At 39.1% G+C, this 22390-nt stretch overlaps 3 protein-coding genes across 3 annotated transcripts; 2 read left to right on the forward strand and 1 right to left on the reverse strand.

Annotated features, from left to right (window-relative positions):
- Positions 1-107: 107 nt before the first annotated feature.
- LOC104433474 (protein GLE1) lies at positions 108-11425 on the reverse strand. The gene is made up of 15 exons (XM_039306382.1): positions 11040-11425; positions 10683-10850; positions 10390-10533; positions 10198-10312; positions 9826-9974; positions 8895-9066; positions 8213-8432; positions 7186-7295; positions 6771-6841; positions 6087-6168; positions 5192-5266; positions 3164-3247; positions 2948-3079; positions 1481-1603; positions 108-641 (listed from the first exon to the last, which is right to left on the reverse strand). Coding segments are annotated over exons 1-15 (1911 nt in total). The 5' UTR covers positions 11042-11425; the 3' UTR covers positions 108-377.
- Positions 11426-13292: 1867 nt separating this feature from the next.
- Positions 13293-17235, forward strand: LOC104433472 (glycosyl hydrolase 5 family protein). Its single transcript, XM_010046226.3, has 4 exons — positions 13293-13788; positions 14267-14514; positions 15853-16373; positions 16502-17235. Exons 1-4 carry the CDS (start codon positions 13378-13380, stop codon positions 17002-17004), a joined length of 1683 nt encoding a protein of 560 aa, XP_010044528.2. The 5' UTR covers positions 13293-13377; the 3' UTR covers positions 17005-17235.
- Positions 17236-17542: 307 nt separating this feature from the next.
- Positions 17543-21545, forward strand: LOC104433473 (protein SIEVE ELEMENT OCCLUSION C). The gene is made up of 7 exons (XM_010046227.3): positions 17543-18331; positions 18609-18701; positions 18838-19277; positions 19537-19649; positions 19823-19950; positions 20046-20534; positions 20644-21545. The coding sequence occupies exons 1-7, from the start codon at positions 18155-18157 to the stop codon at positions 21241-21243; spliced, it is 2040 nt and encodes a 679-aa protein (XP_010044529.2). The 5' UTR covers positions 17543-18154; the 3' UTR covers positions 21244-21545.
- Positions 21546-22390: the final 845 nt, after the last annotated feature.

Below are 22390 nucleotides of genomic sequence, written 5' to 3' on the forward strand. Positions count from 1 at the left end.
CCGGTTAGGACCCAACCAAATTGAAAAGTCCAGATGCATTTGAGCAAATGCACCCAGTGCATGCAATAGCCTCGGTATGCAGTGCCCAATATAATCACACCAAACAATGAGGGAAGGACTCGACTTAAGATATCCACTGATGCAAAGAGCAATCAAATGGTTACCAAATATATTAATTCAACCTCATCCAACCAGGATGGTACAACAGAATACTAATCCTGGCAAGAACCCTGAGTAGTCCTCAACAATAGACAATTCTCAAGTAGGATTTTCCCGTGAGTGTGAGGCAGTAAAGTCGATTGACTTAAACTCATGAACAAAAATTGTTCACTGCCGTAATTTTACAGACTAAATTGTTGTGATTTCTCCTAAAGTTGTCAGTAGTAGTATCTATTAGATTGGTTATACCCATGGTCTGACTCAGGCACCATAACACTGGAGAGCAAAGAATCCTGCATAACCCTTCCTTCTGGTTCCTTAAGGAACTTCTTGTCTTCTATGTATGACTGAATTTCCGCAATAATTGGCTTCAACTCAGAATCTCCACGTGCTTTCAATGCACCCAAATAGTCTTCAGAGATGACATTCAGAATCTTCTGGAACTGACGTCGGTATCTTCTAAAAAGGGCGAAGCCCGCCATCTATAAGAATAGAAAATATTACAGCAACCACCAATTACTGTTAAAAAATAGCCTTTTCCCTTTATGAGAAGGAAAAAGTTATAAGCGTACACTTCAGAGTGCTGTTTTCTAAATAATATTCCATGAGAAAAGCCCTTGAAAGCAGGTTTGCTGTAAATAACAAAAGCAAAACATACAGTTTCTATAGCTATTTTCACTGCATCGACAGAAATCTGGAACAAAGCCCATATTAGAACAAGGGAAAGTACCCCCACCCAAAAAAAAAAAAAAAAAAAACTCACTTTCCACTTAATGACCGCTTATAAGCAAATCCCCACATTGAAAAATATTAAATTGCCCCTTCTTGCAAACTCATTTTAGCATCTTGCTTAGTTTTGCATGGTTTAGATTTTAGTTGGTTTTGAGTGTTTAGAGTGGACAGTTTTAGGGATGGATGGCATTTTCATAAGCAAGAAAACAGGGCTAAGTGATGTAAAGGTGCAGGTCTATAAAGGTAAAATGCAGATATGTATCTGGTATTTTCAAAAGTAGAGGTATATGAGTGATCGTTTAGTTAAAGGTTGAGGTATTTATTTAGTACTTTCACTAAGAACAATTACAGGCAGGAAATGATGGCAATAGTAAGCTAGGTACGAAAGAAGTCCATTTTCTTGTCTCATTGCAAAAACTACTTAATTGTGTAGCTTACAAACAAGGAATAAGTCTTCTTCTCATTGCCATAAGAAAAACAGCATTTACAAAAATTGTCACTAAGTATATAATTCCAAACAATCAACTTAAAACTCAGAATCTTTTTAACCAACCACAGAAACCTCAAATTCATCTAAGCACCAAGCTACCTGCAAGAAGGCATTCAAGGCAACAGCTGTGTAGACATTCGCAGGAAGTGTGTTTAAGAACCTAGCAAGCCATGCCCATCCTTCTTTGAGGCCATGAGCATTTTGGAAACCTGGAGGTTCAGTCTGTCAAAACAAATGTTAGCCATCAGCTTCCTGAGATGGGAATAGTATTAAGACTTGACTGTAAAACCCATATCAGCTTTTTGTTTCCTGGCCAATCCACTTTAGATTCCTACACTTTTGTCTTTCAGTAGAGAAACGCCCAACTTACCAAGCACACAAAATTGATGAAATTCCAAATGCTCAGCAGGATACATGACAGCATGGCAAGTTATATGCTTTTCTAAAGCATGTGGTTGCAAACATTATATTAAAGCAGCAAAATTACTTGAGCCTCATGCATATAGATGAAAACAGAGACATGGAATGACGGGACTGAAGGCAAAACAGAGAGTTTAGGAACTGATAATTCGGTGTTTATAAACAGAGACATATAGTGATGGAAATTAAGGCAAAACAGAGCGTTTCAAAACTAATAATTCAATGTTCGTAAACCATGATCACTGAATCAAAACTTCCCTATCAGCAGAAGAAGTCAACATCAAGTCAAAGAAAAAGAAATTCCTATAAGACATTTGGGGATATAAATCCCATATTGCTAGTCTGCAATCACATGTTAGATACATGAAATAGAAGATTAATGCAATCCACTGCCTGCTTGGATGGGTTTACCACTCCTCAAGAAATGTGATGTGTATTCCAAGTGACCAATGACTCATATTTTTAGGGTTAATACCATGAAAAATCTCAAACTAACATACAAGTAACAATTTTACCTAGACTAATTTTTATTTTTATTTTACCACTAAAAACCAAACCGGTACACTTATAACAAATTTAGCTGACAAATTTACCTTCCATTAGTTTTTGTTAAATTATCATCAAATTGCTAAGTAGGATAACACGTAACAATTGACGAGTATATCAGTTTGGAGATTTACTCTTTGTTTGTCACAAGAATACCAATTTGTGGTTTTTCATGATATTAATCCAGTTTTAATGGAAAATAACGGATGGTAAATTTGTCACGAATATATCAATTTGGAATTTTTAGTAGTCAAAACATTAGTTTAAGATAAATTTATCACAAATATACTAATTTACGATTTTTTATGGTCAAAACATTAATTTAAAGTAAATCTATCATAAGTGTACTAGTTTGAAGTTTTTCATGATACTAACCCATATTTTTATCACTAATAGCAACAAAAGTTGTTCGATCTGTCACATTAAGCAAGAAATATATAGATCTAACCGAACCTATAAATCAGATGGTTAGAACTTATCTCATATATTTTAGGCACACTTTTATCATCAGAGTATTTTCATTGCTTCAATTTAATGCTCTATGCATCATTGTTCCAAAAACACAAATAACTCGTAAAGAAAAAAAATACTACAGCAAACCTGCACAAGTGCTCCATAGAGTCTCATGTAGGATTCCAGCCGTTTCAAGTAATCTTTAACATTTTCTATTTTTCCATTGTCTTCTTGGAATCCAAGAGCCTTGTAGTATGCCTCTTTTGATTCAAATGCAGCCTGAACCAGCAGGAATATTTCAAAATTCACATAGGCGGCAGGAAAATTTCAACTTATAATCTGTACTGTTAATAAGTCCAATACCTTTGAGTAAACTATATATTTTGGGACTGTAAATATGCAAGCCATGTGGAACTCCGCAAGAAGAACATCCATTACGTGAGGCATCTGAAAGGAATAAATTTATTAGAAGAGCCATTTAGTAACATAAATAAAGCATCTGATAATAGCAAGCCAGCCATCTCAAATTACGAAAACCTTCTACTATTAAAAAGGAAAGCCTATAGCTAAATCCAAACCTTTTGTCTACATTAATAGCTAAATGCAAAACTAAAAAAACAGTGATTGATCGATCAAAGAATAATAAACAATCATTCACATGCTTACATGTTATAAAACAGAATAATGTATGGATTACAAAGTCATAACTTCACAAGACTACACATCCATTACGTGAGGCATCTGAAAGGAATAAATTTATTAGAAGAGCCATTTAGTAACATAAATAAAGCATCTGATAATAGCAAGCCAGCCATCTCAAATTACGAAAACCTTCTACTATTAAAAGAGGAAAGCCTATAGCTAAATCCAAACCTTTTGTCTACATTAATAGCTAAATGCAAAACTAAAAAAACAGTGATTGATCGATCAAAGAATAATAAACAATCATTCACATGCTTACATGTTATAAAACAGAATAATGTATGGATTACAAAGTCATAACTTCACAAGACTACACACTAATTAGCCATGGAGACTAGTTCCTCTATTCATTATATGGTGAGAGTAGAAAAAATATTTTCAGCAATCAGAATCCTTAGGAACTCTAAGGCTATGTTTGGCAACGTTTGGCAGTCAAAATAAAATTCATGATAGGATAAAATTTATCATATCCTGCATTTAGTAACTGCTTAGAACAGAATAAAGTCGAATATAAAGGGAATATAGATCACATAAAATTATCCCATAAGGGAGACGAGATAAAGGCAAATAGAATTTTCAACATCCATAATAGGAAAATTGTTTTTCTCAAATAACAAACTCCTTAAATTTACAAAATTAAAATTATATTTCAATTTAATTAATATTTGAATTCTAATATAAGAAAATCAAAACAACAAAAAAAAATAGTTATTTTATTTTAATCATACTTTTATTTATATATTCGAATTTTTCTATTTTATAATATAAATTCAATATATAAATATAAATATATATTTACATATTTTAGGTATTTTAGTATTTTAGTGATATTAGTATAGTCTACTATTTAATAAAATTTTATTAGAGAATGATGGAAGGGAAAGAAATAAATAAAAAAGAATTTGATTAAAAAAAAAAAAGAGAGAGAGGATAATAAAACAAAGTAGGTAAGAGTGTCTCAAGAGGTTTTCACCATCTCTGTTTATATAATATGTGGTTCATTTATACTAATATGCTGCTCGTACCAAGCATTGTATATAATATGAAGTAAATATATCTGACTTTATTACTACAATTACCAAACATTTAATAGGATATAGCAAAATCCCTAAATTTCATATCCTATCATCCAGTCTTATCTTATCAGAATTCCAGACGACTCAACGTAGCCTAAGTAATAACAAATATCTAAAGCTTGAAATTTTTTCCACCAAAAAACTTAATTAGATGTTGGAGATATTAGTCGTTGGTCAAATAAATTTCGGTCTAAGAAATCAGATCAAATTATAGACCTGCTCAACTCTGCACAGCAATACATAATCAGTCTATCTATTCCTCTTTGGATCAGTTTGAGGACCACATAACTGGTTCCAAGCACATTTTGCAAGAACAGCTAAACTACATTTTGACTTAAAATCGAGTCAAAGAGAACTTGGAGTTCCTTCTTATAAGCATTGAATCATCTGAGAGCTGATTGAGAGGATGATACATATCAGTTCTTCTCAACAGACAAATGGTCCCCCAACAAAGAGTGTCCACTCAAGTCTACTAAATTTAACAAGAATAAAAGCGACTTTAAATTGGAATTTGAAGCTAGAATGAAGGACTAGCAAAAAATATTCGGTATAGCAGATACTTCAAAAGGGAAACTAGAATAAAATAACTATGCTTATGATGCGATTTAGTTACCTTTGATGTAACCATCACAATGACATGGGCACATGCGAATGCAGCATTATCAGGGCTTTCACAATGGGAGACAACCTGCAGTATGCCGCAGTTGTTGAACTTATGGTCAATGCATATCTTTCGAGCAGCATGATCATGAACTAATATACACTATGAGCTAGGCAAGACAAGGACCTCATTTCATATCGATTCATTCATAATAATGAAAATATGGTAAAGAATCATGTTGATTATATGTGCTCTAAGTTCTTATTTTAGAAATATGCAACTCTGCATAATTGCTGCGCACAAACCAAGTCGCTCATCTTTCAGAAATAAACAGAAGATTACTAATTGATAACTCACTCTCATTTTACAAGATGCCTTCTTTTTTCTTGCCAATAAGACTTGCTGCAGTAAACGTTGCCATATTCATCAGGTACCTTGATATCTTTGCACTCTCTTCGTCAAATTTATATCTTAAAAATTTTTGGTCAACTAGGACAGCAAGAATTAGAAGAGCAAGGGTGCAAGAGCAAAACATTGGTCACAAAACCATATTTCCGATTCTAGGGAAGCATATCGCAAATGCCATTGCCATTGATGGATTTATTACCTCACTATTCTGTAAGAGATATGTGACAAAAATTGGCACACTTGATGATATTCTACATTAACAAAGTATAATGACAATCAAACAGTATTTTGGAAGTTTTGAGCTAGTAAGTTCTACAATCATCCTTCCTTCAGATGTATCCAATCGCAACTTTGGCACCACTCAGCAGTAAAACTTATGTTCAGTAATATGTATACATAGAGATGGAAGTGTTCATGATGCATGCTACAGCAGGCATAATCATAACAAGAATCAGGATTCAAGACATTGACATGTTCCCAGGGTAAAAATATCATGTACCTTTCTCGCAAATGCTGCAATGCTAATGGACTGAGGGCAAGCAGGATTACTAAATATCTTTACTAGTTCGCTTGCTTTGGATCTGCACAATATAATAACAGCGATGCATTTCAAGATATAAAGTGAAGTGACATGGGAAAACATGCAATGGAGATGCAGTGAACACAAGATTAGCTTATGACGGGGCACGCTGAAAATAGAGTGTCAAGAAAGTACTAAGGCTGAAAACTTGAACAGTGTAGAAACCCAAAAGAGACCCTGCACCCCCTTGCTCTAGGTTCAAGACCGGTTGATGCTAGCGTTCCATACACCAAGAAATAATAATTGTATCAGGACATGGCAAATTCAGGTACTTCACTAGATCTTTGTCACATACTATAAAATCAAGAACCTTGGGAAATTTGACAAGATCGAGTTTGGCATCTATACAAAGAACACTGTACTGAGTTATTTGGTCCATTCCTTCCTAAAACTTAACATGATTATTAAAAAGTCATCAGTTTGACATCTACCTCCCAGGCACCTAATTGATGTACTTAGATGTGTCCTGAGATTAGATTCACGCAAAGAGAATAAGAAAACAGAGAGAAGCAAAAGAAGATTTATTTGAAATGTGCAAATGAAAAATATGTTATCATCAATTTACTATTAACATCTAGTGACTACTAGAAACATCTCCCATACCTGACATTGTCCTTTGTCCCCCTTATCTGTCTGATCAACCTAGCTACGTGCCTCTCATTGCTGCTGAAGTCCTGCTCCAAATGCCAAAAAAAAAAGAACCCCAAATTCATACGCTTTTAAAACAAACGAACAACATACAATGAAAACTAAACTACAACGAGAAGACTCTATAAGCCTCAACCTTCAGCTTTGAATATCAAACCTGGGAACACTTATATCCTCCAATAAGACATGTACAGCCATATTTATATCACATTATCGCAGGAGGAACAACAATGTTCCAAAAAACATCCAGGAGATTTTCCTTTTCTTTTGTTTGTGGTTGGATGGATAAGCAAGAGATAACAAGTACTCCTTTCTAGCTGCAACAAATTTTAAAGTTCTTTACATACACCTGGAGACCTGTGAGAAGTACCTGCACAAAATTTATATGTATTTCCCGGTTCTTCTCATCAATCTCTTTGAACTTCTGTAGTCTTCCCTGCTCTACAATGAGGGCACTTTTTGCAGCCTTCACCACATCACCTATCATTATGTAGACCAGTCAAGACCAAGGATCAGAATGCAAAGTCCAAAGGGTAGATTAAAAACTGTAGCATAGAGAAAGAATAAGCATGGTTGAAATGAGTAAATATAAGACCATAGTTAGATTAACTATAAGACCACAAGTACTCTGACAATAATAAGTATTCAAATGGATAGATGGTGGCTCCCACGTTAATCAAGTATGATGGCAGAATTAACGGTTTTTTTTTTTTTTTTTTTTTTTTGGGGTTGCAAAGTATCTTGTTGAACGGCTACTTAATCTGCACTACAGATTAAAATCATTAACCACACTGAGGAAAGGCCATTAGTGACCCATAAATGAGGGGGAGATATATTAACAATCAAATACTAGAATGCCTTCAAATTTCAAGTTTAAAACTAACAATATGAAGACATAGTTTAACAATGGCAAAACATAAGATATGTATAAGCCCAGATTTGATGCTTTAGATGAAAGTAGATGAGATATAATGATAAACCATGCAGATCAAAGTTCATAATTTTCAGCTAAAAGGAGTAATGTGGAAGAATAATTTACTGACGAAAGTGTACCAGAAGGTCAACATAAAATTGCAAAATGGAAAATAAGAGATTCCGATTGCCAAAAAGCAGAACATATTCTAAACTTCACTTAAAATCACAGGCACTAAAATCAGGAACACTGAATGTGGTAGTAATCACAGAAGCAGGTGTACACCTTGTTGTTTTGCTCGTATGTTTTCCAGACTTCAAGGACCAAATCACAGTTCACTTATAAGATCATAAGATCCTTGAGAACTTCCCAAAAGAACTCAAGGACCAATTAGTTGTAAAGACTTAAGTAAGAGCAATCTCAATAAATTGCTGTTTGCTAAAAACCAAACAGCAATTTCCACAATATAATAAATTGCACATACCAGCTGATTCTGACTTCTTTGTTTTATTTGACTGGATTTTCTCAGACTGAGAACTCGAATTTGCCAGACTTCCATCAGTATGTAGTCCTACTGCTTCCTGTTGGGCCACTGCACGAGCTACTCTTTCTGAGGCTTCAGCAGCCAATTTATCTGCAGCTTCTTTGGCTTTCCTCTCAGCCTCCAAAGCAGCAGCTCTTTCTGCCTCCTCTCTTAACTTAGCCTGTACCAACACAGGAAAATTCCCCCAATGGACAAACGGCAATAAATATAAAACAAGTTCTAGCAAAGATTAGACCGCTAAGATCCATAGAGCAGTCGATGCATGCATGAAACCCATATAAAGTAAGTCAAAATTTAATGCAAGCTAATTCAAGACAAATGCATTGGAGCAGAAACATGGGCTCTGGATCACAGGCTCTTTGTGGCTAAAACAAAACTTTTGAAAAGCCAGGATGATGAACAAAATAATAGATCAGTCTAGGTGCACTAGTCTCATATTGGATTAGAGATTCTCAAGAACAAAAAAAGAAATTATCATCATTGTGAAAAATCCTAACAAAGTAGTGGAAAAAAGTCTGGCACCATAGATAATTATGCTGAAAATACTTGTGGGACTTGCAAGTGCTAGTACGCTAAGACCTAGTCACGTGCATTCAACACCAGGAAAGCCTTGGAAACAGACCTCTGCTTCTGCTTTGGCTTTTTCTTGGCGAAGCTTTTCTTCATGAAGTGCCTTTTCCTTTCTTCTAGCCTCTTCATAAGCTGCATCATTTTTAATTTTCTTTTCTTCAATCTGTGATTTCAATTCATGATCCCGTTGAATAGCTGTCAAGTGATTATCAAGTGCTTCTGCACTGCAGTTGTGAATATGTCATATACGTTAACATACAGTTACAGTCAACATCCACAAAGCCAATCATCTTCAATAAACTACATTTATAGAATCTGAGAACAAGTCAATAAAAAAGATGACATTTGCAAACAAACTATTTATCCAGAGATACAAGTACCTAAAACAACGTATATAAGGTAAAAATCCCTCCCTAAACTATTCTTGCAGAGAAACAAGTAGCTCAAGCAATGTAGATGATGTAAAAAACCCTCCCTCCTCCCTCCCTCCCTCTCACTCTCTCTCCCTCACACACGCAGAGAATGCACAAGGAATACACAAGGTCTCAAGAGATGAAATAAGTATCAGTTACAACACTCCCTCCCTCCCTCCCTCCATCTAAGCATCAGCTACAACTCTCTCTCTCTCTCTCTCTCTCTCTCTCTCTCTCTCTCTCTCTCTCTCACACACACACACACACACAGAGTACACAGGGCCTCAAGAGATGAAATAAATATCAGCTACAAGTATCCTAAGGCATTCATCATTCCCATTCATAATAACATTCCCTCCCTCCCTCCCTCCCTCCCTACCTCCCTCCCTCACACACAGAGAGAGAATGCACAAGGTCTCGAGAGATGAAATAAGTATCAGCTACAACTCTTTTCTTTCCCTCTCCCTCTCCCTCTCATGCATAATAACATTGATGAATGAACACCGACTAGAGAACAGTTTCCACAAAATGGAATCAAATATGGAGAGATAGAAAATAATGAGAACTTACAGTTTGCGTTGATATTGAGTATCAATTTTCTTGTCCATATCTCGTCTCGCGTCTCTATATTTTTCAACTCGGACAAGCGCCGATGCCGACTTTTCACTTCCATTAATCAAATTCGTCTCTAGTGCTGAAATTTGGTTCCTAATCTCATCCTGTTAATCAAGCCAACTAGTACTTAGAGACATGCTCACAGGAAAATGCTAAAAGGAACAGAAAAAATTGCCTCTTGTCCATGAAGGTAATAATGGCTAGCTCTACTGTTAAAACTATTTCACAGGCCCAAGGAGTGAACTGACTACAGCAGGCAATTTAACTCTATGAACTGTGACACATGGCACTGAAAGAGGAAAAACAACATCAAACTGCTATATTCACCTTGACTTCAAGCTGATATTCGTTCATGAGCTCAAAGAAAGCAGCTTCCTCTGAGTTCCCTTCATCCATCAAATATGGTTGCACTTCCAGAGCCGACTCATCATCACTCTCATCACTGTCATCGCCAGATAAATTTAACACAAGTATATGTCCACAAACAAGATTAAACCAAGAAGTACTGCACAACTATACCTCATGTACAAATTATTAAAATTGAAATTTTTCCTGGTCACTAAACTTGTACTAGTCTCCTCCTTGTCAGTGTCATCCAAATCATCGATCTCATCATCAGATACCCGCATTATGAATGTACTCGGTCTGCCCTTCGCCATCCTCCTATAGGAAAATCCTCTGAATATTAGTGAACGACGAGCAAACATGTTGGAACAATCCTTCTCGACTTAGATGAAACCAGATTTCCTGATTAGGACAAACGATATCCCAACAGAAGCTGGAATTGCAAAGGCAGGCAGAAAGATACGAACCGCGACTGGTTCTTGGTAAAAGGCACGGGAATAACCGAAGAAGCATTGAGCTTCTTTTCCAATGCATTGAGCTCCGATAAAAGACTGTCGAGATTCCAATCCGGATCAGGATCGGCGGCAACTCCATGGACTTTCGGTGGGCACCGAAGCTCTAAGTTAACCACCCCCCTGTACCACACGCACACACGGTATAGCACTCGAACTAAACAACAGAGCATGAGAGCAAAACTTGCCATACTGAATTCAGCTCATAATGGACAGACAACACGATCGCGCTAGCATGCATCGGACATTTATCCCTCGTTTGCGAAACACACGGCCTACCGAGCAAAAGAGATCGACTTCAACTCAACTTACATTCGCCGGAACTCCAGGAGACCCTTCCAGAGGACGCGAAACGCTCCGAATTTCGCGATCGCGTGATCGAGGTTTCGTCGAATTCGAGCTCAAACGTCGAGCGCCGCAGCCGCCGATAGGCCGAAACGGCCGGCGGCTAGCGAAGTGCGCAAAAGCACGTCGTTAGGGTTCGAAATTCCGCGCCTCCAACGGCTCCTTCGACGGTCGCCGCTCGCTTCTGGCGACGGAGCACCGCCGGCGACTTACTTCGACGAGAAGGTGGATGCGCCGAGCTCTTCCTCCCGGGGATAGGATGGCGGCGCGGCTTCTCACCGGAACTGGCGACGCCGCGCTTGCAGGCGGAGAGCATGGAAGAGAGGGAAAACGACGGTAAAAAAAAAAAAAAAAAAAAATGGAGAAATTCATAACGGATATGTAGAACTTATATTATATATGATTTTTGAATAGGGAAACACCAATTGTCAAAAAAAAAAAAAAAAAATAGGGGAAACACCAAAAGAAATATCATAAAATACATTCACTGTTACTGCCAATATTCCAAAACTTTTGCGTCAAGAAAACGTCCATATTTTGTACTAGCGACGCTAAAATACTTTTTATTTCCATCAAATCCACAACGTGTCGACTTGTGTAGATAACGATCTGTGATTGATTGACATAAATCTAGAAAATTTAGTAGAAAAACTTAAGATTTATCCCGATATATCATCAATAACTCAAATTTTTTTGGCATCACCAAAATTTCTCAAATTCGTTGTAATCTAATAATCAATTCTCTAAAAGTTGATTTAGGGCAAATCAAGTAGAATTAGGGTTCTTCATCACTTCTTTTGAGTTCATCTTCTTCCATCGAAAAAGCTCTATGAGTATTCTAACAAAAGGTATATACAAGTCATTGATATATATTTTCAAGCACAAGTGTCACGAAAAAAAGATTTAAATTGTAACATCATACTAAGCATTGGTGGGATTTTCTAATTCCACTCATGTCAAATTTTATATATGAAATTGTGATAATTGGTGTCTTTGGGTTATCAACACAAGTTTAGGGGTTTTCAATCAAAGCAAACATAACTTAGTTTTTGTTGTTATTTGTCCCTTAGAAACATCTATTTATATAAAGCACACACAATTGTCCCATTTTTCCTTTTCAAAATCACCCTCTTTTTACATACTCATTTCTTTAAAAACCATCTTTTCTCTCTCTTCAACTGTTCAATTTCTTAAGCTACTCTTACTTTCTTAATTCCATGTCTACCTATTATACACTCCTACTTATTCTCCTTCTATACATAATCATATAATGCACATGTACATAGGGTGTACCTTAACTCTAGTTTGGTGTCGAGAGAAAAGAATAAGTACATCATAGATTTGAAAAAAAGAAATTAGAAAACAGACTCTTTACAAAACTACTTCAAAATTGAAAAAAAAAAATAAAGAAAAGGAAACAAAGCGAAGACAAAAACCCAACGCTTGGAAGCAAAATATTTACGGCGTGTATTGCCTTTGAAGTCAGCATTAGTCCAAGAAAAGGGCTCAAAAAGCATGGTCATTTATGCGCATCGAATTGCCTTGCCGTGCAACCAACTGCAACGGTCTCCTAAAGCCCAATTCACGGCATGATCATGCGAAATTTTGATGAGTCTTGTAGTTAGGTAAGATGTCGCCTGTCAAGGAAAGACACTTTATTTTGGTTGGGCAAAAATAAGCCGCCCTAGTTGAAATTTTTTAACCTTCATGTTTTTGTGAGTGCAAGTTTCTGGAACCGAATTTTTGCTGTATAGTTATATATAGCTCTTTTGGTTTAAAATTAATATAATTCTTATCTTTCACAAAATATATATATATATATATATATATATTCCCCACGAGAGATTATCATCAAAGTACGAATCAAAATCATATTGACATTTTTCATTTTTGAATCGTCATTTTCTGCAAAGAGAAGTACATATTGCAGATTATAAGGATTAATAACCCAAATAGTTTTTATCACAACATTAATACCCAAACTTTTTTGGTGTTTCTAAACTTTTATTTACGCAATATATGTATTATATCTCAATCTAGTCCAAAACGACTTTAAAAAAATCCTTACTTGGATTTGGCGACACGCAAGATTACGAGTTGTTGACTAAATAAAGATTTTAAAATTTCGTGACTAAATGAAAATCATACGAATTAGATTATAAAATATGACTAGACAAACATGTCCATTTCACACTCTCAAGAAACAAAATGTGGCTGAGCCTTCCTTCCTTCCCATATAAAAATCAATCATTGGAGTCTCCTTCGTCTCCCCCCGCACCGCATTCCCTCCCCAAAGAAATTCATCATGGTGGGAAGAAGAAGAAGAAGCATCATCCTCCCTCTCCTCCTCCCGCTCCTAATTTACCTCTCCTCCTCCGCCGCCGCGGCCTCGCCGCTGTCCACCAGCTCGCGGTGGATCGTGGACGGGTCGGGGCGGCGCGTGAAGCTGGCGTGCGCCAACTGGGTGTCCCACCTGGAGCCGGTGGTGGCGGAGGGGCTGAGCAAGCAGCCCCTCGGCGCCATCTCCGCCCGGATCGCATCCCTGGGGTTCAACTGCGTCCGCCTGACGTGGCCGCTCTTCCTGGCCACCAACGACTCCCTGGCCTCGCTCACGGTGCGGCAGTCGTTCCAGGGCCTCGGCCTCGCCGACGCCATCTCCGGGATACAGGCCAACAACCCGGACATCCTCGATCTCTCGCTGATCGAAACTTTCCAGGTAAATGCCTTGTTCCGTCCTTGCTCCCTACTTCTTCAATACGGATAAAAGGAAGTTGGGGAAATCAGAAACCCAAAAGCCATCTTCGTCTCCGTCGCGTCGATTTACGCGTTCTGCGATGGAAACCAGAAATGTTTGCAGCGAATCAAAGACGAAAAACGAAGAAACGGAGATCTGGGTGACTACGAATCGTTGCTTTTTCGTTTTTCTTTTACTGGGTCGTGAACTCGTGATCAGTGACATCGGTGGTTGAGTATGGGGAAAGTAGCCAATGACTATTTCTCTCGCATTAATAAACTATTTTCGGTACAATCCAATAGTGGACCCCATAAGACGCAACCAAAGAGGAACATCGACCTTGTATCTTGTATCCAAAACGAGATTGGTTTTGTCCGATGATAATCCCAGAACAGATTCAACTCCTGCTGCTCTATGGTCGACGAACTGAGCCGGTGCGGCGGATCGTGTTCTTTTGCAGGCGGTGGTCTCGAGCCTCGGAGACAACGACGTGATGGTGATCCTTGACAACCACCTGAGCAAGCCCGGGTGGTGCTGCGGCTACAGCGATGGGAACGGCTTCTTCGGGGACCAGTACTTCGATCCCGACCTCTGGATCCACGGCCTTACTCGAATGGCGACGCTCTTTCGCGGGGTTGGGAACGTCGTCGGCATGAGCTTGAGGAACGAGCTCCGGGGAGCTAGGCAGAACGTCAAGGATTGGTACAAGTAAGAGCCTAAACACTTGACGAATTTGATTTTAATCCGTGTTAGATCTTAACATAGTCATCATTATCTCTAACCAATAACTACACTTATCCCTTTTGTAAATTTAACATTAATTTAATTAGTATTCTATTATATATTATAAAATAAAATAAAATAAAATAAAATAAAATACCTCATACTTCTAAGGGATTTAAATTATTTCTTCTTCAACTATCTCTCTCTCAAGTTTTGTTCCCTTTTTTTTTGTTTTTCCTAGTTCTTGGAGTATTTTCAACCGGTCAAAATCGTACATACTTTTGGGTAATGATTTTCATGTGCAGATTGGTTAGCATCGTTGGAACTTCAATCTTTGGATGTAAATGAGACTTTAGTGGTAGATGATCCGTCAAGGTATTTATAAATCATGTTTTATTAGAGAATAATGGAATTTTGCCCATTTTTTCTTACCCGAAAGAGAAACGCCATATATCCTTGAATACTAATTTAATAAGTATCGGATTTATTGGCAAATGAGTAAATTAAAAGTTCTATTTCGTCTCTTGAAATTCGAATCTCTTTTGGCCCTGCTAAAATCCTTAAAAATATTCAAACCTTGAAATGGTCTCTTACCTCTTCAAATACATTTACACAGCCTGTTTGTAATACTTTGCATTTCCCAAATCGTATATGCTGAAATGTTTCGTAATAAAGTAAATTTGATTATTATTTTTTCAAATATCAATTTCTTATATCAAGTTGACACTTGTGCATATTTGCAAGCGCCAAATGCTCTAACTAATAAGGGTGAGCAAAACAGTTCAATTCGATTTTCGAAAATGATCATCCGATTTTTTTCTAGTTCTTAAAAGTGGAACTGATATTCGGAAAATCCAGTGTCCAACCAAACCAAAAGAGATCCGAATTGATTTTTTTAAAATTTTATATTTTAAATGTTTCACACACACCTCATTTCCTTTCTCGATCTTTCCTTTCCATCACGCTACCAATTCAATTAAATCACCCAAGAACCGAACTAACATTTCCATCTTGCTACCAGTTCCATTAAATCACCCAAAAATCGAACTAAACCACTAAACCAGTTGATCGGGTCCATTCCAGTCTTTTGATTCCAAAACTTAGGAACCAGTCCTTCCGAAAATCGTTCATCTAGCTTCACTAATGAACAGAGGGAGACAACACGTGATTATCTTTTATAATCATTAAAGTCAAAAATACTATTATTTTTTTACCGTCGAATTTAAGAGGAGTTGCTTCCTCTCTCTCTCTCTCTCTCTCTCTCTACACGGCATCTCCCACCGTCGCCGGCCGCCGCCTTCACCGCCGTCTCCGACATCGCAGGTACATGCAGCGAGGAGCGGAGGCCGTCCACGCGTCGAACCCGGACGTGCTCGTCATCCTCTCCGGCCTCAGCTACGACAAGGACCTCTCCTTCCTCAACCTCGACCGCCCCCTCAACCTCTCCTTCTCCGGCAAGCTCGTCTTCGAGCTCCACTGGTACGCCTTCTCCGACGGCTCCGCCTGGGCCTCCGGCAACCCCAACCGCGTCTGCGGCCAGGTCGTCGGCAACCTCAACAGGCTCTCCTTCTTCCTCCTCCAGCGGTGGCCCCTCCTCGTTAGCGAGTTCGGCGTCGACCAGCGGGGCACGAACGCGAACGACAACCGCTACCTGAGCTGCTTCGCCGGCGTCGCCGCCGACCTGGACTTCGACTGGGCGCTGTGGACGCTGGTCGGGAGCTACTACCTGAGGGAAGGAGTGGTGGGGATGATCGAGTATTACGGGGCTTTGGACGAGAATTGGGCCGAGCTCAGGAATTCGAGCTTGTTCCAGAGGTTCCGAGCTCTTCAACCTCCTCTCAAAGGTATTTGTCGTGGATAATATAGCTTGTTTTCTCTGTTTTTGATGTACGCAAGAAGCCTCAAATGTATGCCAATGTACTGACCGACCCTGAATTTCCATCGATGAATGAGAAAATTGTGCTGTGGGCAGGGCCAGGGCTATCGGAAACCACTCCGCATAAGGTGATTTTCCATCCGGCGACGGGTCTCTGCGTTTTGAGGAAGTCTCTGCTTGAGCCGATGAAGTTGGGCCCCTGCACGGAGTCGGAAGCCTGGAACTATACACCTCAAAAGGTTTTGTCCCTGAAGGCGACCTACTTCTGCATACAAGCGGTCGAGGTGGGAAAGCCGGCAAAACTCGGGATCATATGCACTGGCTCTAACTCGAAATGGGATATCATTTCAGAGTCGAAGATGCATCTCTCGTCTAATACCAGCAACGGTGCAAGCGTGTGCTTAGATGTGGACTCCGATAACACCATTGTCACAAGTTCTTGCAAGTGCTTGAGTAGAGACAGCAAGTGCGACCCTTCTAGCCAGTGGTTCAAGCTTGTCGAAAGTACGAGGAGCTTATGCGCCACGAGGACCTTCGATTTGCTCAATTCAATCTTGGACTTACCTAGAAAAGGCTTAGTGGGTTTTCTGAGCTCTTGAAGGAACCGTGACTAGCCGAATCGACAGTGAGTTCGAGGAGTCAACAGACTACTCCTTGGATTGAAGCGACCGTGCGTGTAAGAATCGTAAGGCAGAAGATGGAATTCGTTCTAGTGGTATCTAGAGATGCCGTGACCTTTTAACTTGGGGGACATTGGAATTTATTCTTTTCTTGCGATCGTCTAGTGTACAGTACAGGGATTAATGAAAGAAGGACGTTCATTGTGTCTCTATGCTTTCTACTTGGCTTGTCTGGAGGAGAAGCTATGGCAAGCAAAATACTACAAACGACCAGGGATGGAGTTGTCTTCTAGTTTAGTATAAGCAGAAGTCATGTTGGGTGCTAGAGCAACGCATTACAACCCGCCCCATGAAATCAGACCGTGAGCTACATCTGAATTTCTGTTTAGAAATCTAGTCAAAATCTAGTCAAAATCTAATTACAGGGAATGCGGGTGGCAGGTTCGATTGGCACCTGCATTCTAGATTGCGCATTCACAGTTACATGAATGAAAAATGATTGCTATCATACATTGAGGATGGACGGTGATCACTTGACATTGCCATGGGCTTCGTTCTCGACTTCCTAAATGCGGATATTTCATACGGCAGTTGTCTTCTCCTGATGCCAGAAAGTACTTAAAGCATGCACTTTTCTGTTAACAGAATAATAGTGTTAAATCCTGGAATCCGAATAAAGCTTCAGCCCCACAAAAGGAGTGATTCTCCCTTTCTTTTTCGCTCCTCGAGATTAACAAATTAAAGATACAGTTTTATCTTGGTCAAAAAAACAAAGATATGGTTCAAGCATTTTTCTCCTTGGGTTAGCTACAATAAAGTGCAGAACATGCCACTTTGGATGGAATAACTTAGATAACATCATTTTCTTTGTCTTCACTTTATAAAAGCAAGACCCATTGCGGCATCTCGTGGTTCAAAGGTGAAAAATGTGTTTGATTTGGAGGTTGCATCATGTCAAAACAAGCATAGCTTGATGTAAAGCACCGGAAACTTGTACTAGACACTAAAAGAAAGAGCATTTTAAGTGGCAAACTTCTGAATTTTTGGATTAAATTACATGGCCCTGCCCATTACACAGTAGATCAATGGAATGTCTCGATCTTCACCTATAACTTGAGTCTCTTACGCCATGAGCCGGTTAGGAAGTGATCAGTTCTTGCCGACTTCTGGTTTATCCTTGGAAGAAGATATTCTGGTCAGGAAGCTGCTTCTCGTCCATGATCCAGATGGCCGACATCTTGACTCTGAGCTACTACTTCAAGCAATAGAGGATGTGATGTGTTGTGCCACTTCTTCGGAAACGGTGGTGAGCAATATTGTTGCCTGGCCATTACTTGCTGCATTCAGTGAAAATATTATATGTCAAAACAATCATATTAGCATGTTGGTGGATTCTTATTTGATGAAAGGGACGAAATTTGCGACTTCATGATGTAGTCATAGACTTCTGTCTTCAGGGATAGAGGACGTATGAATTACCAGCTTCAAAAGAATTTGCAATTAAGCAGATATAACATTAATTTGTCTGGTGTTTTCTTGAACTCCCGGAGTAATTGTTATAGCTTTCTATATCTGTTCTACAGTGTGATATCAAGGGAGAAGATGATATCAGGCAAACTGGAGTTGTTGGGTCCCAAGAACCACTTGGAGTCATCATCCACAGAATTTCATCTGAGGCTCTCTCTCCCTCCCTCCCTCCCTCCCCCCTCCCTCCCTCCCTCTCTCTCTCTCTCTCTCTCTCTCTCTCTCTCTCTCTCTCTGTGCAATTCAAAATTATAGACGCTCATATCAGGTGTTTTACTATGCTTACAGATGGTTTGCCTGTGCTCCAGTCAAAAAAATATGTATGCAAGGACACTATATCTATTCGATCTGCTGGGTTATTATACCTGGGATGCAAAAGTAGTTTTGGTGCTGGCAGCTATCAGTATGAGCTATGCTGAATTTTGCCTCTTGATTCAACTCTCGACTAGTAACCCATTGGCAGAATCAATCACAATGCTCAAGCGGCTACAACCCAACTCAAAGGCATTCAAGCCTCGACTTAAAGCTCTAAGCTCATTGATTATGAAGATGTTGGATATGGCGAAATACATCTTTAAGTTTACAAACCTTTCAATTTCACATCTAAACCCAGATAAAGAGGCCATTGAGACTATCAAGTCTAATATTTGTATAACAGCCTTTTGGATCATCAGAAGCTCCTTGACAAGCTGTTCTCACATGCACGATTTGATGACCATAAAGCCAGGGAAAGTGCATGTTCTTTCCTCTAACAGCCTCTACTGATTTAAGAGTTTTGAAATCTAATTCAGAATTCTGCTATATACTTTATAAGATATGAGTAGGTAAGTCTAGTTTATGGGGTTATGCTTATTCATGAATGAGGACAGCTAGATTAGTATGGCAAGTAGCACTTCAGGATAACATGCGACTGCAGTATAGCTTTGCAAATACGTTGAAGTGTATGTGCTTTTATGCTCTAAAATGACGTATGAAACCATATTGCAGGTGTACAAGCTCATCAGCAATTGCAATATGGGAGCTTTCAAGTTTGGCCTATACATTGACCAAAATATACGATCGCCTCAAGAGGCTTGTGGATGGGTTGATTCAACAACTAGGTAGTTTTTGTGGACACACGAAGTGGTCATATAGAGCTACCTGAATACTTTTGGGCTTGAGATAATACCACAGATGTTTCTCTGCATACAGGCGCTTTGACATGTACACTTGCCTATGTGATTACTCTAAGCATATTAGAAAAATACCCTCAAGCCTCTCTGTAAACTTGCAGAGGAAAAGGTGGAACAAAAGCTGGCCAGTCTCTTTCAGGAGACTCGTGGAGACAATAAAGAGGCGCTTACGACGTTATTTGTATTGAAGGATAAATTCCCCCTCAAGGAAAAATATTCACAAGCAAAGGTATTAACCTTCTTGCTTCTGCAACTTGATAAAATCGTTCTCTTTGACGACCACATAACTTAATGAAATCTACCACTCATTTGTTTTATTGGCAGGTTGGCATTGCAGAACTTATAGGCAAGGTGGTTGTGTTCCTGATCTCGAAATCAGAGTTCCCATCACCAGAGGAATGGCTCTTGCTCTTTCACCAAGCAAATAATCCCCCTCAGAACAAGACTTTAGAAGGAAACTATGAAATTGTGTGGGTACCCATTTCAAGTTCCTGTACGTGGACAGATTCTGAAGAAAGAAGCTTTGAATATTTATCTAACTGCATGCCATGGTATTCACTTCGGCAGCCACACTTGCTGATCCCGGCAGTGGTAAATTTTATAAAGCAATCATGGAACTATAAAGAGAAGCCCATAATGGTAGTGATGGACGCCAATGGGGCAATAACAAATTTAAATGCAATTGATATGTTGAGGATCTGGGGTGTCAAAGCATATCCATTTTCATCTTCTAGAGAAGAAGAGCTTTGGGAGGCAGAGAGTTGGGGACTACAACTACTGTTTAATGGAATTGATCAGCTTTTGACCTATTGGGTACGTGATAATCCTAACACTTACTTCCGATATCTATGCGTCTTGTAGAGTTCATTTCCATCCTTGTCTATATAGAAGAAAACTGCTAATAAGATGACATTCGTTTCAGATCGAGCAAGGTAAAAATGTCTGCATTTATGGGAGCAGCGACGCGAGATGGATCAAGGAATTCCATTCCAAGATGGAGATCATAAGTGAAGGTGCGCAACTTGAGATTGTATATGTGGGTAACAGGAGCCACCATGTGCAAATGATGTACACACTGGCCAGCATCCAACGACACCTCTCCCCAACAAAAATCCGATTCTTCTGGCTTCGGTTGGAGAGCATGAGAAAGTCAAAACTCAGACTAGGAAAGGCGGTCAACACCGATCAAACATTACAACAGCTCTCGGCACTGCTTGATTTCGATGAGAACGACAAGGGCTGGGCAATCTTCGGACAAGGGTCGTCTGCAGACACGATAAGACTCGATGGGAACAGATTCATGGAGTGCCTGGATAAGTTCCCAAAATGGGGCCAGAATGTGGGGAAGTATGTGGGGAAGTGGGGACTCTTGAATGCCATTAGAATAGCTCTTGAGTCGGCTGCTCGTGACGGTCCATGCAGCCACACAGACACCGTTCCTTTTGAGGAAGGGCTGGTGGAGAAGGTCCGGTTTTGTGCTAAGTGCAAGCGCCCGATGACAAATTTCGTAGTGTACGAATGACATGGAGTGCAAAACATACTGCTCTTATGTCTGAGATGGAATGACTATATAGCTGAGAACGTCACCAGTCATCTGCCCACGGAGTTGCCATGCAGTAGTAGCTATGTTCTCTACATGACTAATGATTTTCTATCGCTGTTCCTCCAGCCTAAATCATTCTCTATCTTTCCCTGTCTGATTAGATTAAATCCTTTGGGGAAATAAGAAAAGTTGATTATAGTTTAGAAACATGGCTTATTGATGGGCCAAATTCTCTTTAAATTATCAATTTTCAATGGTACTCAAATTTTGGCTCCCATTAAGTTCCCACTGATGATGTCGTTTGACATGGCCAATTTCTGAATAGTCTCAAATCTCGAATCAAGCAAGATGAGGAAAAGTGAGCATTCTTGTTGGGACTGAAGAAATGACTTTCCCAGGAAAAACGAGGCACGAACGAGCAATTTGTCGAAACCAAGCATGTCCAAAAACTAACAAAAAATCAAACCTTCAACTCGTGATCTGTAGCATTCGAAAATAGGGAAAGCTCTCGGATTTTGTGCACCCATTCATGAGTTGCCAAGTGCACATGCACTAACACATCGCATCTTTAGCGATATCAATGGATATATTGGTCGAAATATTGTGTTTTTTTATGAGACAATGAAAAATTTTTAGCTAGAAATTGGGCCTGATCTAAATTGGTGCTTTTCTTTTACGAGAAAATTAGAAGTTTGAATGAGAATTGAAATCCAAGGTAAAATTGATGGTATTTCGTAAGATAAAAGAGAGTTTGCTCCAGAATGAAGACCTGAGCCACAATTGGTCCTTCTAAGGAAATTAGGGCCTCATAAGCGTAAATGAGATTATTCAAATCCAATTTTCAATTGAAATTTCTCATGTGGGAGATGGCGACATGGCTTCCTTGTGTATGTTGTTGCTCTATAGATAGATCTCGGTGACATTCCAGCAAAAAGTTGAAATTCAGAGAACATCAATAACAAACCTGCTCTACAAAAGAACACTTAATTCGCAGGGAAGAAATCTTCAATGGCTTGAAAATCGGGAAAAGAACTTCTTGAAGAATACATATTCAAAAGAACTTTCCCCGGTGGCCATCCCCAAAGATCACATAAGTATCAGAAATCCACAACAGAGCACTGAGTAA

Source organism: Eucalyptus grandis, chromosome 2 (assembly GCF_016545825.1).
Source record: "Eucalyptus grandis isolate ANBG69807.140 chromosome 2, ASM1654582v1, whole genome shotgun sequence".
Lineage (NCBI taxonomy): Eukaryota > Viridiplantae > Streptophyta > Magnoliopsida > Myrtales > Myrtaceae > Eucalyptus > Eucalyptus grandis.

Bases quoted from the DNA above. Each gene is read 5' to 3' on its own strand.
- LOC104433474 (XM_039306382.1), bottom strand. The intron at 10,313-10,389 runs GTATAGTTGTGC...TGGCGATGACAG, and splicing joins TTTAATAATTTGTACATGAG to TGATGAGAGTGATGATGAGT. The intron at 7,296-8,212 runs GTATGTGCAATT...ACATAATGATAG, and splicing joins AAAGAAGTCAGAATCAGCTG to GTGATGTGGTGAAGGCTGCA.
- LOC104433472 (XM_010046226.3), top strand. From the start codon at position 13,378: ATGGTGGGAAGAAGAAGAAGAAGCATCATCCTCCCTCTCCTCCTCCCG. The intron at 13,789-14,266 runs GTAAATGCCTTG...GTTCTTTTGCAG, and splicing joins CGCTGATCGAAACTTTCCAG to GCGGTGGTCTCGAGCCTCGG. The intron at 14,515-15,852 runs GTAAGAGCCTAA...CCGACATCGCAG, and splicing joins AACGTCAAGGATTGGTACAA to GTACATGCAGCGAGGAGCGG.
- LOC104433473 (XM_010046227.3), top strand. From the start codon at position 18,155: ATGAGCCGGTTAGGAAGTGATCAGTTCTTGCCGACTTCTGGTTTATCC. The intron at 18,702-18,837 runs GCTCTCTCTCCC...CTATGCTTACAG, and splicing joins TCCACAGAATTTCATCTGAG to ATGGTTTGCCTGTGCTCCAG. The intron at 19,278-19,536 runs GAAAGTGCATGT...ACCATATTGCAG, and splicing joins TTGATGACCATAAAGCCAGG to GTGTACAAGCTCATCAGCAA.